This window comes from Mus caroli, chromosome 11, assembly GCF_900094665.2.
Source record: "Mus caroli chromosome 11, CAROLI_EIJ_v1.1, whole genome shotgun sequence".
NCBI classification, from domain to species: domain Eukaryota; kingdom Metazoa; phylum Chordata; class Mammalia; order Rodentia; family Muridae; genus Mus; species Mus caroli.
This window is the reverse complement of record NC_034580.1, coordinates 48,311,428-48,328,912: the sequence shown is the minus strand read 5'-3', so window position 1 is coordinate 48,328,912 and position 17,485 is coordinate 48,311,428. Positions and strand designations below refer to the sequence as shown.

Here is a 17,485-nt window from a genome sequence, read left to right as displayed (position 1 = left end):
AGTACTTCAAAATGGAAAGAAACTCAACCTCCACAAAAAAAAAAAAAAAAAAAAAAAAAAAAAAAAAAAAAAAAAAACACAAAAACAAAAACAAACAAAAAAGTAAGGAATACATAGAAACCCTAGCTAACACGGCCATTCCTACCTACAGTTTTATCACCACAAAACCAATACCATAAACAAAGTGGGAAGGCAAAAGAATGGTTCTTACTTCATTTGGTACCCACCAAATTGATTTTATGAAATTCTAACTGTTAATTCAAACAAATAAATTAATTTTGTTCTTGAGACAGGGTCTTTCTACACAGCCCTGGCTAGCCTGGAGATAATTGCCTACCTCTGGCTCCTAAGTACAAGGAGGGATTAAAGGCAAGCACTACTATGCCCAGCTTATTTCCATTTTTAATGACCTACAGTTCTTAAGTTTTCTTAAGACTGAGCTGAGCTTAAGGGCTGGAGAGATGGCTCAGAGGTTAAAAGCACTGACTGCTCTTCCAGAGGTCCTGAGTTCAATTCCCAGCAACCACATGATGGCTCACAACCATATTTAATGGGATTTGATGCCCTCTTCTGGTATATCTGAAGACAGCAACAGTGTATTCACAATCAATCAATCAGTATAGGAAAAAAAAAAAAAGACTGAGCTCAGATTGTTATTTACCAGATCATAAAATCAGGGTAAAACACATATAAAAATTATTAGGAAGCACTATAAGGTATGGCTATATGAATAAAATACACAATAAATAGGTTAGTTTGAAAATCAACAAGAAAAGAAATACTTACTTTGTTCTCCAGGGCCAAAGTTAGACTGTTGCGACTCCTAAGAGAAAGGAACATGAAGTTATACAAAGTGATGGTACAAGAGAAAGATCTATTCATGAGGAAAGCTCCAAGTGATAAAAATGCTTCAACATATACGAAAGAGAAAATACTGAAGGAATGTGATGATCCCATCTACATAGACTATCAGAGCTTGCGGAAATAGTACAAGGCCACCCAAAAGTCTCCATTTCTTTTCAGCAGCATCCATGATACTCATAATCTAATACAGAGATCTAGCAAGTTCATATTAATTTGAAGATTTTTGGTCTTGGGGCTAGAAAGATGTTCCAGTGTTAAGCTCTTCTTCTTGAGGATTGAGTTCAGTACTTGGGTGGCATCCATGTTGGACAGGTCGTCACAACCCACTGTAATTTCAGCTTCAAAAGATAAGACATCCTCTCATAGCCCTCTTTGGTACCTGAGTCTTCTGGCATAGACCACATACACATACATACTTACAAAACTCTATCTAATTCTTGTTTTTGAGAAAGTGCTTGGACTACAAATGTGAATAAGTAGGAGACAGCATTTGCTTACTATACTCAAGGTCCTGGGCTCAATCCCAGATTAAAGATGTAATTAAAAAAAAGAGCTAGAGAATGGAGAATTTAACTCAGTTTATACATTACTTGTCTAGCATGCATGAACCCTGGGTTCAGTCCCCAAAGCCCTATAATCTAAGTGTTGTGGCTTATAACTATAATGCCAGTACTTGGTAGGTATAGGCAGAAAAACTTGGAACTGAAGTTTACTCTGAGCCACATTGTGAATTCAAGGATAGCCTGTGCTACCTACTAGCCTGTCTCAAAAAACAAAACAAAAGAAAACAAAACAAAAAAACTAAATAAACATAACTGCGTCATCTATAATACATTAAAAATATACTACATCTCTACAAAGAAAACATAGCTCCCACATGGGTATCCCATGCCATGCCACTCTATTCCCTTCATACTTTCTGACCCTGGTTTCTTATAATCCAATAGCATTGTAAAGAACATACATACTTCTTTTTATTATTTATTTGCTTTTCAGATAGGGTCTCAATATGAAGCTTCGGTTGGTCTGAAACTCTATATAGACCAGGATACCCTCAAATTCAGAGATCATCCTGCTTCTGCCTCCCCCACGATGAGCACATCCTTTTTTTTTTTTTTGGTTTTCCGAGACAGGGTTTCTCTGTGTAGCCCTGGCTGCCCTGGAACTTACTTTGTAGACCAGGCTAGCCTCGAACTCAGAAATCAGCCTGCCTCTGCCTCCCAAATGCTGCGATTAAAGGTATGTGCCACCACCGCCCGGTGAGCACATACTTTAAAAAAAAAAAAAAAGCTCTATGATAGTACAGAACCTGGTACTAGAGAAGCTTTAGTAAAACAGAAACATAACTTCATATACAAATTGTACGCTGTAAGATAAAATGCCAAACTTATAGACAGATCCATTTAAAAAGCCTACTTAAATATATTCTTTCAGCCGGGCAGTGGTGGCGCATGACTTAATCCCAGCACTTGGAAGGCAGAGGCAGGTGGATTTCTGAGTTCAAGGCCAGCCTGGTCTACAGAGTGAGTTCTGGGACAGCCAGGGCTACACAGAGAAACTCTGTTTCAAAAAACAAAACAAAACAAAACGAAGAGCAAACAAATTCTTTTTAACGACAGAATTTTCTGGGAAAGAGCAACCAAAATAATAAGAAAACTAAATATATATTTGCTGTTAAAAAGAAGTCAACTAATTTTCAAAAAGGATGCCAGGATCATTCAACGAAGAAATAACCTTTTCAACAAATTGTATCAAGATAACCAAAGAGACACAGCCAAAAGAATAAATTTAATGTAAAGGCTAAAGAAAATAGTGTCAAATCTTAATGACTTTGCATTTAGCAGAGAATTCTTGCCTTGGTCATGGTGGCTATCCACAGCAGGAAAACCCTAACTCAGACAGAAGTTCATACCAGAAGTGGGGTGTTGCTGTGATAGGCCCGACTATGCTTTTATTTGGAAATATAAGGATTGTGGGACTTTGGATTTGGACAGCAGTGGAACGCTTTAAATTGAACTTAATGGGCTATCCTAGTAGGAATATGGAAGACTTTGTTGCTAAGAATGATTTAAACAGTGTAGACTTGGCCCAAGAGGTTTTAGTGGAGAAGAATTTTAGTATGTGGCCACGAGACTCTTTTTGTGGCATTTTTATGAAGAATGTGGCTGCTTTTTCCCCTTGTCTGAAGATCTACATGAAGCTAAGGTAAAGAGATTTATATTAATTGCATTGACAAAGTAAGTCTCAAAAAAGCTCAGCAGAGATTTTTTTCCTCTGGTTGAGTCTTGTGAAGAGTGTTTTGAACAAGCATAGCAAGCTTAGAAAGGAAAAATATAAACTGTATCTTTTGAGTATTAAAGGGGCACCAGGAAATGAAATTGAACTAAATCCTGTGTTTAAGGATATTAAATTAATTAAGGGAATGGTGACCTTGGGACAAGATCCCACCAGCTAAATTCAGGTCCTGGCATAGTAGTACAAGCCTTTAATCTTAGGAGGCAAAGGCAAGCAGATTTCTAAGTTCATGGGGAGCCTGGTACAAAGCAAGTTCCAAGTAGAGAAAAACTTAAATCCAGTCATGGTGGACCTTTATTCCCAGAGCTTAGGAGATAGACATGTAGATCTCTAAGTTCAAAGTTAGTCTACAGAGCAAGTTTCAGGATAACCAAGCTTAGGCAGAGAATAAATGCCAGAAAGCTGATGATAATATAATAGAACAAGGGGGGCATGTTGCAACCCTATGAAGCAGCAGAACTCAGCAGCTTAATGCATTTGGCTCTGGTTTTATAGTCAAAAGGAAGAGACTACTGGGACAATTGATGCTAGTTAGCTGGAGCTAAGAAATTAGCAGAAGAGACCAGTATCACTGATGTGAAATCTGGGAAGTGTTTTCTGAGAACACAAAGAACGTATGTTCCAGAGATAGCCAAGGTTGTACCTCATGCTGCAGCTGTACTTGGTAATGTGTAAGAATCACCCAGGTGGTACTGGTTTTTAAAGGCATGAAGGAGTCAGAAAGAACAGTTGAGGAGTGACACTATGAGAGGCCATGGAAGGCCATTGGTGAAGGTGCAGCCTCAGTTGTAGTTGACGACCCAGGATTGCAGGGGTCATGTAAAGAAGTTGAGGCTTGGCACCATGAAGAGAGCCTATTAGAGACAATTGGTGGAGCCTAGTTGTAGTGGAAGACCCCAGAGTATTCAAGATGCCTATACCATGGGATGATCACCAAGAACAGCAGCAGCAATGGAGTGGAGTCAACCACTGCCTAGAATACTACAGAGGGCAGAGCTGGAGATGTGACCCAAGCCCTTTGAGGAGCCCAGAAGATCATGTATAGAGTCCATATATTGGAACAGGAAGCTGTGAAATTGAAGTTGCCTTGGAGACTCAAAGATGTTAAAAGTGCCAGAACCATGGGATACTTGCCTAGGAAAGCTGCTAGCAGGGAGTGGAACTAGCCCAGAAGAAAGAACTTTATTACAGTCATCAAAGATGAAAAAGGAGTGGAGATCTGAAAACCACTTTGACATCAGAACATGAAGATGCAGAGTTGGAAGTTTGCCCAACTGATATCCTGTCTTGCTTTGGGGGATTGCAGTTAAGTGATAGGATCAATCTCAGAAGAGACTTTGAATTTTAGACTTTTAACACTGTTGAGACTGCTATAGACTATGGGGACTTTTGCAGTTAAACTAAAGGTACTTTTATTATGCTATGGCTAAGTATGGCCCCCATAGACTCATGTGTTTGAGCAAATTTATAAGAGCCAGGGAGTGGCACTATTAGGAAGTGTGGCCTTTTTGGAGTAGGTGTGTCACTGTGGGTATGGGCTTTAATACCCTCATCCTAGTTGCCTGGAAGTCAGTATTCTTGCTAGCAGCCTTCAGATGAAGATGTAGAACTCTCAGCTCCTCCTGCACCATGCCTGCCCAGACACTGCCATGCTCCCACCTTGATGATAATGGACTGAACCTCTAAACGTGTAAGCCAATCCCAATTAAATGTCTTTTATAAGAGTTGCCTTGGTCATGGTGTCTGTTCACAGCAATAAACCCTAACTAAGACAGTTGCCATGATAAAACATTGACCAAAAGCAACCAGGAAAGAAAGTTAATATTTTTGTGTTTATAAGTGTTTTGCCTGCATTATATTTATAGACCATTTGAATGCCTAGGAGCCATGGAGGCCAGAAAAGGATGTAAGATTCCCCCAGATCTAGAATTATTATAGGAAGCTGTTATCTAGTCCTCTGGGATAACAAGCCAGTGCTCTTAAACAGAGTCATCTCTCCAACCCTTTCCTTTGTATTTAAATATCTCTTTTAGTTAGAGAGAAACAGTATCTAAACCATGTAGTGTTTTGCCTACAGCACTCAGAAAACTGCCCAGAGGCTACTGCCAAAAAGCAAGTTTCTATGGCCTCTGGACTAAAATGAGAAAACCTAACATTTTATCCCAACTGCACTCAAGTATTCTGCCTCTTTCATGTGACAAAGGATGATAGTTGTGCTCAGATTCAAAGGCCACTGTCTAATTCTGACCAAATCTTATTTTTTAAAAATGTAAAACTTTCCAAGGTTGCCATCTCCTTTTCATGTATCAGTTGATTTCTCTTTTTCAACACATCATTATGCTCATCATATAAATATGACAATATTTTATCTTGTAAAATCACTCTCTATGTAACATGTTGCTTCTACCACATTTGTCTAGTACCGTTTATAGAAATGTGCTTCAAAAGGCAATCATCTTTTATATACCCACCACCTCCCAGTGGCTCTGTCATCATTTTACTATAGCTCTCTATTAAAAAGGTTTGTGGATAGGTGTGGTGTCATCTCTAATCCTAGCACTTGGGACGCAGATGCAGGTGTATTTCTTACTTAGTAAGAAGACCCTGTCTAAAACGCAAGCAAACAAACTAAAAACTTTTTGAAAAAGGTTGTCATCAACAAGAATGGCTGTCAAATTCAATGCTTGGAATAGAACTTAACTATGTTAAACAAATAAAAACAGAAATTTAGAAGTGCGAACCATATCTGAGTGTGGGGAGCGGGTGTGGCGGCAGTTCCAAAGGCGCCAGGGACTGCAGCTAAGTCGTATGACTTGCACCTGACTTCCTCATACATCTGAATATAAGCCACAAACATCATGAGAGCTGCGCAGGTGTACCAGGTTACTGGCGAAGCCATTTTGGTGGAGATATGCCCCTGCTGCCCTGATTAGCTGAAGCTGCGTACCTGGTGAGGTGATGTGGCCTGCTGTGAGTGGATGGGAACTGATAGTATATACGAGTGAGAGGCCCAGGGCTCGGGGTCTCTTGCCTACACAGTCAATGCGCAGCCCAATAAACGTGTGCAGAAGGATCCTATTGTGGTGTCTTTTTTGCTGGCGAGTCAAGCGTCCCACATCTGAGATCATATTACATTAACTGAGACCAACAACATATAAGACACTGCAGTACCTTACAGTATAGCAATAAAACAATATAAAATGGGGCAACAAAAGAAAAGACTGCATTATGTAATACCAGTCCTTGAAGCAGGAAGAAGGAAGAAAACAGAAAAGAATGAGAGCTGCAAATAACTGCAAAGGTTTTACTAACTTGGTAGAAATTATAAATCAAATTCCAAGCTCAATAAATGTCAAGTACAAGAAAAGAATAACATACATATAGATTATTCAAGCCAAAACATCTATAAGTTAAGAGTTCTATAACAGGGGGTGGGGAGGGGATGCATGGTAATACTTGAATCCCAGAGGTAGCAGAAGCAGGAGGACATTGTGGTCCAGGTCAACCTGGGCTCTGTAGTGAGGCCCTACTTAAACAAACAAAACAGCCAAGCACTGTGGTGTTTGCCAGTAGTCTCAGATAGCTTGAGAAGTTGGGGGGCAGCATGCAGTTGGGGATAACTTGATACCCCAGGAATTCTGGGGCCAGGCTAGATAACAAAGCAAGATAATATCTCCCACTACACTCACTCACTCTCACTCTCTCTCTCTCTCTCTCTCTCTCTCTCTCTCTCTCTCTCACACACACACACACACACACACACACACAAATTGTTTTAGGTATACAGCAAAAAAGTACTGAAGGAAACAGGTAACATAGAAAGAACTGGCACCAGATAGAAAGCTCAAGGAAAAGAAAGGAATGACAAGCAAATGAATGCTAACTGCATAGGAGGGGGATTTTTATCTTCTTTATTTAATACTGATTAAAGGTAATAAGCCAGGCATAGTGGGACACACAGTCTAACACCTGGATGACTGTGGCAAGAGGATCAGACATTCCTGGCTACATAGAGAGTCTGAGGCCAGTCTAGGACATAAAAGCTGAGTTGGGTAGGGTTGGGGGAAGAGGAGTACAGAGAAAACTAAAGGGACATGGGAAGGAGAAAGAGACCCCATTCCAGTTTCTCATCAGAAACAGTAATTCCAGCACCACTAACAACATTTATTGGGAGGCTGTTTACATGAGATAATACTCCTTTATATAAAGCTATTTTCAAATAAAAATGTTAAAACAGCAAAGAACCTTTTGGGAGTGGGAGACATTCTCCATGTAGCCTTGGCTGTCCTGGAACTCACTCTGTAGACCAGGATGGCCTCAAATTCAGGGACCCACCTGCCTCTGCTTCCCAAGTGCAGGGATTAAAGGCATGCATTGCTGCCACCGCTGCCACCACCACCACCACCACAACCACAGCCACCATTACCACCACCCAGCACAATGAACCAATTTTCAGAGCTGAGCATACATGACCTATAAGTATGGTCCTATTGTTTACACAGATATAAACTTGAAATTTTCTAGAAACAAATCTATAAACCTTAGTTTCTAGACTTTCTGACCCAAACTGAACTAATCCACAAATCAGTAACATGTGGAAAAAAATCTCTCAAGTACTTGAGAAATATAGAACATTAAAAAAAAAACCATGAAAACAAACAATAAAAAGGTAATTAAAGTATAAAATATTAAAATTTGTGATCTTTGTTTAAAAGAATATTAACATAAAAAAGTAAGGAAAACCACACTTTAATGATGCTACTTTCCACTTCATGAAAAAAAAGTTATTAAAATGAAGGCAGAAGAAAAAGCATAAAAAATTATGGTAGAAATGATAAAAGAAAAACTAGGGGAAAAACTGATGAGATTAGTAAAACAAACTCTAGAAAGCTATCAGAAAAGAACAAATTGTCAATATTAAAAAGAGAAATGTAAGATACTAAATAAATGAGGATATTATGAAGAACTTACATCAAATTTGTTATCATCATTGGCAATTAATATACAAATGGAAGTCCGGGAATCCAGCTCAGTTAGTAGAGAGCCTGTCTAACATTCAGGAGGTCCTAGGTTCTACACTAGCTTCACACAAACCAGGCACGGTGCTACATGCTAGTAATGACAAGACCCAGTTCTCAAAGGTTGAGGCACAAGGAGCAGGAGTTCCATGTTATTTCAGCTACATACCAAGTTGGAGACAGCCTGGGATTTCAGAAACCATATCTTAATAAAGGAGAGAAAGGGGAGGATAAAGAGAATAAAAAGAAAAAAACTGGAAAAACACTTTGAAAGATACAAACTATCAAAACTTATTAAAAAAGAAATAATGTGGTGGCATGCACCTTTAATCTCAGCACTCTAGAAGCAAAGGCAAGCAGATCTCTTTTGAGTTCCAGGCCAGCTAGTCTACATAGAAAGTTCCAGACTAGCTACAGCTGCATTGAGACCCTGCCTCAATAAATGATTGATAGATAGATAGATAGATAGATAGATAGATATAGAAAGACAAACAGATTACCTCTGACCTACATAATAAATCAAACAAAAAGCTTACTTTGTACTTGCTTTTGCAAAGCTGAAGTTGGGGCCTAGACACAGTCAATGCACAAAATGAGCAACAATAAACAGGAACCTTAGACATGGGCCTGAGGTAAAGGGAAAGCTTACACTATGGCAGTGGAAATGAGAATACAGAGAAATGAAAAGCTATAGGGTGGATACCCTGCCAGCAAGGGAAGAAATGGAAGCTTTTTAGTAAAAACAAAGGATAAATCCTCACAGTCCTTTTTAAAAATTATCTTTTTAATTTTATTTATTTATTTGTGCAGATGGACACACAAACCATGTTGCACATGTGGAGATAAGAGGATGATTTGTGGGGGCTGGAGAGATGGCTCAGTGGTTAAGAGCACTAACTGTTCAGATGAAGGTCCTGAGTTCAAATCCCAGCAACCACATGGTGGCTTACAACCATCTGTAATGAAATCTGACACCCTCTACTGGTGTCTGAAGACAGCTACAGTGTACTTACATATAAATAATAAATAAATCTTAAAAAAAAAAAGAGGATGATTTGTGAGCCAGGCAGTGGTGGCGCACACCTTTAATCCCAGTGCTTGGGAGGCAGAAGCAAGCAGATCTCTGAGTTCAAAGCCAGACTACATCATGAGATCCAGGACAGGCAGGGCTAAAAAGAGGACAACCTTTGGGAGTCAGTTTTCTTCTTCCACCATATAGGTCCCAGGAATCAAACTCAGGTTATCAAACTTGGTAGCAAACACCTTAACCTAATAAGCCATTTCGTTGGCCTCAGTCCTTGTTTTCATATTCTCATGTTTGTTAATCACATTGGTGACTTTTTTTTTCTTTTTTCTTTTTGTTTTGTTTTTATGTTTTTCTAGACAGGATTTCTCTGTGTAGCTCTCCCTGACTGTCCTGGAACTCACTCTGTAGACTAAACTGGCCTGAAACTCACAGGAATCCACCTGTCTCTGTATCCCAAGTGCTGAAATTAAAGCCATGTGCTGCCACGACCCGGCATTGGTGATTTTTTTTTTTTGCTGTGTCAAAATCTCTGACCAAAGCAACTTAAGGAAAATTACATACCTATATATGATGGATAGAGTTACCTAACCTTATATGATGTATACAGTTACCTGACCTTATATGATGGATAGTTACCTAACCTTATATGATATATATAGTTACCTAACCTTATATGATTTATACAGTTACCTAACCTTATATGATTTATACAGTTACCTGGCCTTATATGATAGATACAGTCAAAATGGCAGTAAAATAAAGATGCACAAAATTACCTTCAAGATGTATATATAAGGTCTATATAAAACATTAATCAATGTTGTGTTCATACTTCAGTTCAAGAAGCACATATCCAATATGGAAGTCTTTCAAAAATTTTAAAGCACCTTTAAAATTTAAAGTCTGAAACACTTCTGACTCCAACATATGGAATTATGTAACCCATAGAGGAATGCCCAATAAACACAAGAAAAAAGATAGTTCAATATGACCAGTCTTAAAGGAAGTATAAATTAAGATTAGAATAACATACCTCTAATATACCTGCTAAAATGAGTAAAAACAAATAGATCAACAATTCTAAGCTGGAGGCACAGACAGAACAAGTGGACTGACTACCACACACTGTTGAGTGGTAGGGAGGGGTAAAGCAAGAGTGTTACAACTACTCTAAAGAACAGTGCTTAGTATCTTCCAAGTGTAATATATATTTACCACACAATTCAGCAATTCTTTTCACCATATCACTAGCATTTACCCGTGAGAAAAATAAATAAGTCTGCAATATATACAATAATGTTTATAGATATTTAACAGCTTAAAAGTGGAGATAAGTTACATAATCATCAACAACTAAATAAAGAAAGTTTGGCATTTTCATTAAAAGCTTCCTAGGAGGAAAAAAAAAAAAACTTACTGATATACTCAAGAACAGAGAAGACAGCTTGTTTTCATGGGCCTGAATTCTGTCTCCATTGCGCGTGTGCGCGCGCGCACGCACACACACGCACACACACACACACACACAGGAGGATGGCTGTGATGACAACAGATCACTGAGGCTTGCTGCCTAGTAGCCTCTCAGAAAAAGAGTGAGCTTGAGATTCCGAGAAAGCATACATCCGGGAGTAAGTCAGAAAGCCATAGAGGAAGAAGACATTAGCTGTCTCTCTCTACTCTCTACACACATGAATGGGTGTGTATACCTACCCATAAATTTGTATACACATAAGCATACATTTAAAAAAAAGAGTTCAAGATCATCATAAGCTATACAGAGTTCATAGACAGTCTGGACTACATGAAATTCTGTGTCAAAAAGTAAACAGCAGCTGGGCAGTGATGGCACACACCCCAGCACTTGAGAGGCAGAGGCAGTTATATCTGAATTTAAGACCAGCCAGGTCTACAGAGCAAGTTCCAGGAGAGCTGAGCCTACACAGAGAAACTCAATCAGGGGGGTGTGGGGGTGGGGGGGAAGGACAATAGAGAAAGACACTGATGTAGACCCCAGTTTCCACACCCAAAAGTACAGGATGTGCACCCTTCACATACACACATATACACATGCTCAAAACTAGTTTTTGCCCCTTTTTGAAAAAAAAAAAAATGAGGGCTTGTGAGATGGCTCAATGGAAAAGGTGCTTGTTGCCAAGCCTGACAATCTAAGTTCCATCCCTGACACCAGATGGTGAAAGAAACCAGTTCATAGCACGTACCACACTTGTTTCACTCACACACACACACACTAAAAAATGTTTATAGTACTGAAAACTGATGGTAACTTACACACTAAAGAGAAATGGCTAAGTAGAGTCAGATAATTTATACTTTAGATGAATTCAAAAGGTATTAAATCCTTCTAAGGAAACACCATGGCAAGGGCTCCAAGAGCACTGCTCACAGACCACTGCTACAGAACAGTTTATCTGAATAGGAATAACATATTGCTATGGAGTGAGCACATACATGCATGCAAATGGTGTGAAAAGGTTTTCAAAGACACAGGACATTGGATGACCTCGCAAACAAGAACGGGAGGAGGAGTTGCTATTAGGAGTCCTGAACAAACTTTTACATAAGAATGTAGTTTTGTCTGGTTGTTTTGGGGAAGGGGGATTTTGAATTCTGAAAATGTAGCCAGGTTGGCTTTAAACTCCTGATTCTCATGTCTTTGCTTCCATTGTTCTGGGGATCCAAACCCAGCGTTTTATATTGTATTTTTATATTGTTTACATATTAATTCATGTTTTAAAAATTAATCAGCAAAGTTTAGATAGGCTGAAAATGGTTGTGTGAGGGCTCTTTCTCATAAGATGGAACTATGTTTGTGGCTAGGTTCTGAGGCTCCTCAGAAAACAACCTGAGCCACCTTCAGTCTAGACTACTATGAATTTGTAATAACAACAATGCCTTTTTTCTAACTTTCTCCCCATAGTGCCTTCCAAATTTTCTTAAGTAACTCTCAGTCAAAGATGCTCTCAATTCTATTATTATTTTAAAATATCTTCATAGAAATCATTACTACTTAAAATTACTCCTTTATTTGTTTGTTTATTGTGTTTCCCAGAGGGAATGGCAAGACAATTTTGAACTCATGTAATTGTAGTTGAGTCATTTAGAGTTTTTTTACATCAAAGACATATCTTATTTACTTACCTTAGTTGGAAAAGGGAATTTGGAAGGTTCTGTTTTGCATGGTGTATGAATAGCCGTTAGAGGGGGAGGCCATGAATGCGTCATCTCCTGAAATGTAATTATTACAGTTTGTTTTCAACCAGGACAAGGTTACAAATCTATACGCTAAAAACCAGATTTTACTTACAAATACTGGTTTTATGATCAATTTTCCAAAACTATGCATAGTGAGTCAGTGGATATTAATAAAGCACAAATGTGCGCAAGTGGTACGGCTGGCAATGGGGCAGGAAATAACAAATCCTCTCTGACTTTAAGGGGTCTATGGGTAGAATGATAAAAATCTGTGGACAGTTGTAGAAATCAGCCTATAATGAAATACAAGGTCTGAGAGGTTTGTTTGTTTTTTGAAACAGGGTCTTATTCTGTAGTCTTATTCTCCCTCAGCTTGCTATGTACACCAAAGAAGCCTTGAATTTGTGCTGATCCTCTTGCCTCTGCCTCCTAAGTACTAGATCAGAGGCATGAGCCACCATGCCTAACAAACCCGTATTATGCAATGCTACTCAAAACAGATCTTACTATGGAATGGAAGATGATGACAATAAGGAAAGCAGCTAATATTAATCTTTACTATTAACAGATCAGAAACTATGATAAATGTTTTGCTTGTCAATCATTTCTTCAAATCTTGAGGTAGCTTAGTAAATAATGGATAGAGAATTTCTTTATAGGAAGTCTGACCTCAGAGTTCACATGCTGATCAAAAATTTTGGTCATGTGAAGACATAAAACAGAGATTTCAAAAGTATATTAGGAAGAAAACAGGTAAGAAAGACCCTGGGTCTAGTGTTATTCAATGCCTTCTATCCATTTAATCATGTTATAAACAGCTGAGCATGGTGGCATGTGCCTCTAATCTTAACTCTTAAGAGGAAGAATTCAAGACAGCCTGCACTAATGGCACCCAGTCTAAGGGGGGGGGGGGTGGCTCAAATAAATCTAGATAACAATGTGTATATCAGAGGATCAAAGTGTATATCAGAGGTATCAATTAGAATAAGGGTGTATTTTATTTCCATCATTTTCTTCAAACTTAGCCAATTAGGTAAATTAAAGGTGACTTGTGATACTTAGAAATTTATACTGTGGTATAACCACATTTATATAAAGATACATTAAGAGATTCCAAGGACTCATAGATTTAAAAAAATGTTAAAAACTTTGATATCCAACAATACAGTATTGATTAAACAAATTAGCAGACATACATAAAATGGAACACCAGACAGACATTAAAATGAGAAATTCAACTATGATATGAAATGATATCCATAGCATATTAGTGTCAAACACAAATCACAATCTACAACCTAGTAAATATTTATATATGAAAAGTCAAGCATCTGAAAGGATGTGCAACAGTGGCTACCTTTGAGCAACAGAATGACAGCAGGGGGAAGAAACAGTGTCTACTACAACCTCTTATAAGCAGCCTTTTACATGGGCAGAGAGGGAGGGAGGCACAAAGCCCCATCCCATGCTGAGGAGCTACTGATAACAGATAGCTAGTTGATGGGAGAGAGTCAGTTTTCTTTAAGGGTGTGGCCCTTGGTAAGTCAGCCAAATCCCAGTGGTTGGCCACATAGCTAAGAGTATATGAGCAGCACAAACTGGAATTGCTGGGAAAAAGAAAAAAGACCTAAAGCTGAGTGGGTAGGAAAGGGGGAGTTCGGAAGTGAGCATGATCAAAAAACATTATACAAAATATACAAAGAAATAATAAAAAAGGCAGAAAAACAAAAACCAACAACAACAATAACAATAAAGCACAAGCCACTTGCATGTAATTGCTCTCTATTCTCTTAAAATTCCTGTATTAATTCCTATACCAAACTCTAGAAACTCTCAGCTTAAATAGTATAACTAGTATCACTGCCACACTGCTAACACTTGACACATAATAGGGAATTTTCAATAAGCATATATTCTTTTTAGATAGATTTCTTCCTTATGTTCTCAACAGAGTTGCTAGAAACAGTGTGATTGCAAATTGAATGGAAACAAAACCTATGAAAGGAACATGGAACCTTCTGCACCACAGGTTTCTAGTATTGGCATTTCACAAATCAAATATCAAAATATGTGCAACTGCTAATTGTTTCAATAATCAAGCTGGTTGGGCACTAAAACACTCAAGGCCATGTGTCAAGGTCATACATAAAAATGTAGGCTAAATATTTACTAAGAACAAAGAGATGAAGAAAGTCTTCCAGGTACTAAAGTTCCATATACTACTAAACCTTCAGGGGGAATCATGTATGTTCCCTTAGAATACACACACACACACACACACACCACCCTAGCAACTAGCCAAACAAACAAACAAACAAAAAATAACAAAACACATACACATTAGCATTTCTTATGCACAAGACTGTGTGTGTGTGTGTGTGTGTGTGTGTGTGTTTGGGACTGAAGAGATGGCTCAGAGGTTAAGTGCACTGGCTGTTCTTCCAAAGTACCTAGGTAAAATTCTCAGCACTTATGTGGCAACTGTAACTCCAACTGCAGTGGACTTGACAGCTCCTTCTGACCTATTTGGGCAATACACACACACAGTGCACAAACATATATGCAGGCAAGACATCAATTAAATAAATAAGTTTGAGGGGGAGAAGGGAGTTAAAGGAGAAAATGGTAGCCTGACACAGGAAGAAGTTAAATTTCCCTAGGATTTGATAGAAGACAACTAAGGAGGTACTATTATACAGAGAAAGGAGAGTAGTACAGTGTTCCAAGGAATTTTACTTTAAGGAAGTGATAAAATCTACTGTGAAATTGCAAGCCTCTACTACCAGTGCAAGGTGAGGCAAGAGGGCAGAAGTTCAAAGCCAGAACCCACTATAAGAAAAGACTATTTTTTAAAAAGAAAAGGTATGGCTTAGGAAAACTAGTTTGGCAAAGTGGTCAGTCAGCAAGAGGAGAGCTGAGGACTGGCTATGGGATGTCTGAGATATTACATTCTTCCTCTGAATAGTGGTCTTAGCCATCTCAATCTCAAGAGAGAGATGAGCCACTGATAACCTCTAGCAAAAAAGTCAAGCTATGAAGGCCAGGGACTGAGGGAAGACTTGAGGCAATATAAAAAGACAGTTGGGAGATTTTAAAGGTAGAAACAAAAATAATTAAGATTGTTGTAATGTTTGTTATTATTAGTACTAGTACTACTACTACTTTGTGAGCTGGGCAGTGGTGACACACACCTTTAATCCCAGCACTCAGGAGGCAGAGGCAGGTGGGTCTCTGTGAGTTCGAGGCCAGCCTGATCTACAGAGCAAGTTCCAGGACAGCCAGGGCTACACAGAAACCTTGTCTTCAAGTACTACAAAACAAAACAAAACAAGAAAACGACTGTGTGTGGGCATGTGGCTATGGCATACACTTGATGTCAGAGAGTGCCATGTAGAGGTAGGTAAGAGTGGACGATTTTTCCACTGTGGACTCTGGAGGGTTGAATGCAGATTATCAGGCTGGTGTGGAAAAATACTTTTTCTTGATGAGCCATCTTACTGGCCCAAGTGAGGATTTTTAAAACTACTGAAGTTTCAGTTGGAAGAAATGGAAAAAAATAAAGGTTTTCAAAGAAATTTAAAGTCTAAGCCCACTTTAACAGACAGAATATGTGGAAGACATTAGAGATAATGAGGATTCTACATTTATAAGTATGGACAAACATACTAAAAGGAAAGACCTAAGAGACATAAACCGAAGTCTTTAGGAGACCAAGGAGGAGAGAAGGACTGAATAGCAAGTCATCCGATAAAGCTAAGGATGATAGACAAGGGGAGGAAGAGTGTAAATAGACAAAGAAACCACAGCCATACCAAAGGAAGTGGGAAAGGCAGACAGGAAACCAAACAATGAAGCACAGTGACAAGGAAGGAACAAAGTTTCCCAAAGGAAAAACTCAAACAGCAGAGACAAGAAAGAAAATAAGAACATGACTTCTTATATGCATTATACCCCAGGCAGAGGACAAAAGGAGGACATGAGAAAAACAGGTTGAGCAAAATGGTAAAGGGAGATTATAGCAGCTAAAGAAAGGCGTGGGAGATTCAATGGTGAGAACAGATCATAGGAAACAGGCCAAGATAGGCAGTCTCGGGGGAAAATGCCATAAAATCCAAGTACAGACAATAATTCAGCAGCTTCTAAAAAGCAGTACAGTTATGTGGATGCTTTTCTCTTAGGAGCAAAAAAGTAGTCAGTCACTCCCTACTCCCTAACTTTTCTTTCCGTCTTTCCAGCAGCGGAATGCACTTTTCTGGTTATCATAAATTTTTTAAGCGTGTCTAGTAACAACTCCAGAGCAACACTCAGAGGATAGCTTTACTGTAGCATCTGACCAGAATGCACAGGTCAATTACAAACCAAACTACTGTCACCAATGACTTGGTAACTACTGAGTTTTTTTTTTTTAGGCCTTTAAATTACTAGCTGATAAGTCTAAAGAAATGTAGTTGTAATTTGTTTCTTCCTCTTTTCAAGAGTAAAACTAGGATTTATTTATTTACATACAGTCAACAAATCATGTGACTAGAACCTCAGAAGAGTCAGTTATTTATGATGGACATGACATAATCAAATTACACATATAAGCAATCTGTGTTACAAAGGAATTAGGAACATGAAACAGAGTTGGTAATATAGGCATCATAATTAAATTATTATCATTATTAAACATTATCAAAATAATTAAAAAGAAACTTACTTTAAGTATTTCATCTACACAGCTTACATCACCAGAAACTGATGCCTTAAGCAGAGAAAAAGAAACAGACATTAGATTTGAAATAATTTGTCATTAGATTTTTAGTATTTACTAGACATATTAAAAGCAGTATTAGAAATTACATAAAATTTAAGGAATTATTATGATCTCATTATTTTAAATCAGAACACTAGTTAGAATTTTTGAAATAGCTTTCCTATATAAAACCTTTAAAAATTTTTATTTTTATTTTATGTATGTAACAGTTTTGGCTGAATGTGTGTCTCTCCATCTCTCCAACTCCTACAATTTTTTTTTAATGTAATTTTGTTTTAGGTAATCAGACTTCCTTAAATTTTCTAAAGTTAT

At 38.2% G+C, this 17,485-nt stretch overlaps 1 protein-coding gene across 3 annotated transcripts in view; it reads right to left on the bottom strand.

The window, feature by feature from the left end:
* Aff4 (AF4/FMR2 family member 4) overlaps positions 1–17,485 on the bottom strand; it is a 77,534-nt gene that overhangs the window by 31,347 nt on the left and 28,702 nt on the right. For 2 of the 3 annotated variants that reach the window (XM_021178051.2, XM_029483058.1), the window contains exons 4-6: positions 17,117–17,161; positions 12,364–12,450; positions 787–823 (exon numbers count right to left, since the gene is read on the bottom strand). In XM_021178051.2, the coding sequence (XP_021033710.1) occupies positions 787–823; positions 12,364–12,450; positions 17,117–17,161 (169 nt within the window). The remainder of the gene's footprint in view (positions 1–786; positions 824–12,363; positions 12,451–17,116; positions 17,162–17,485) is intronic. The other variant, XM_029483059.1, reaches the window with a different exon arrangement.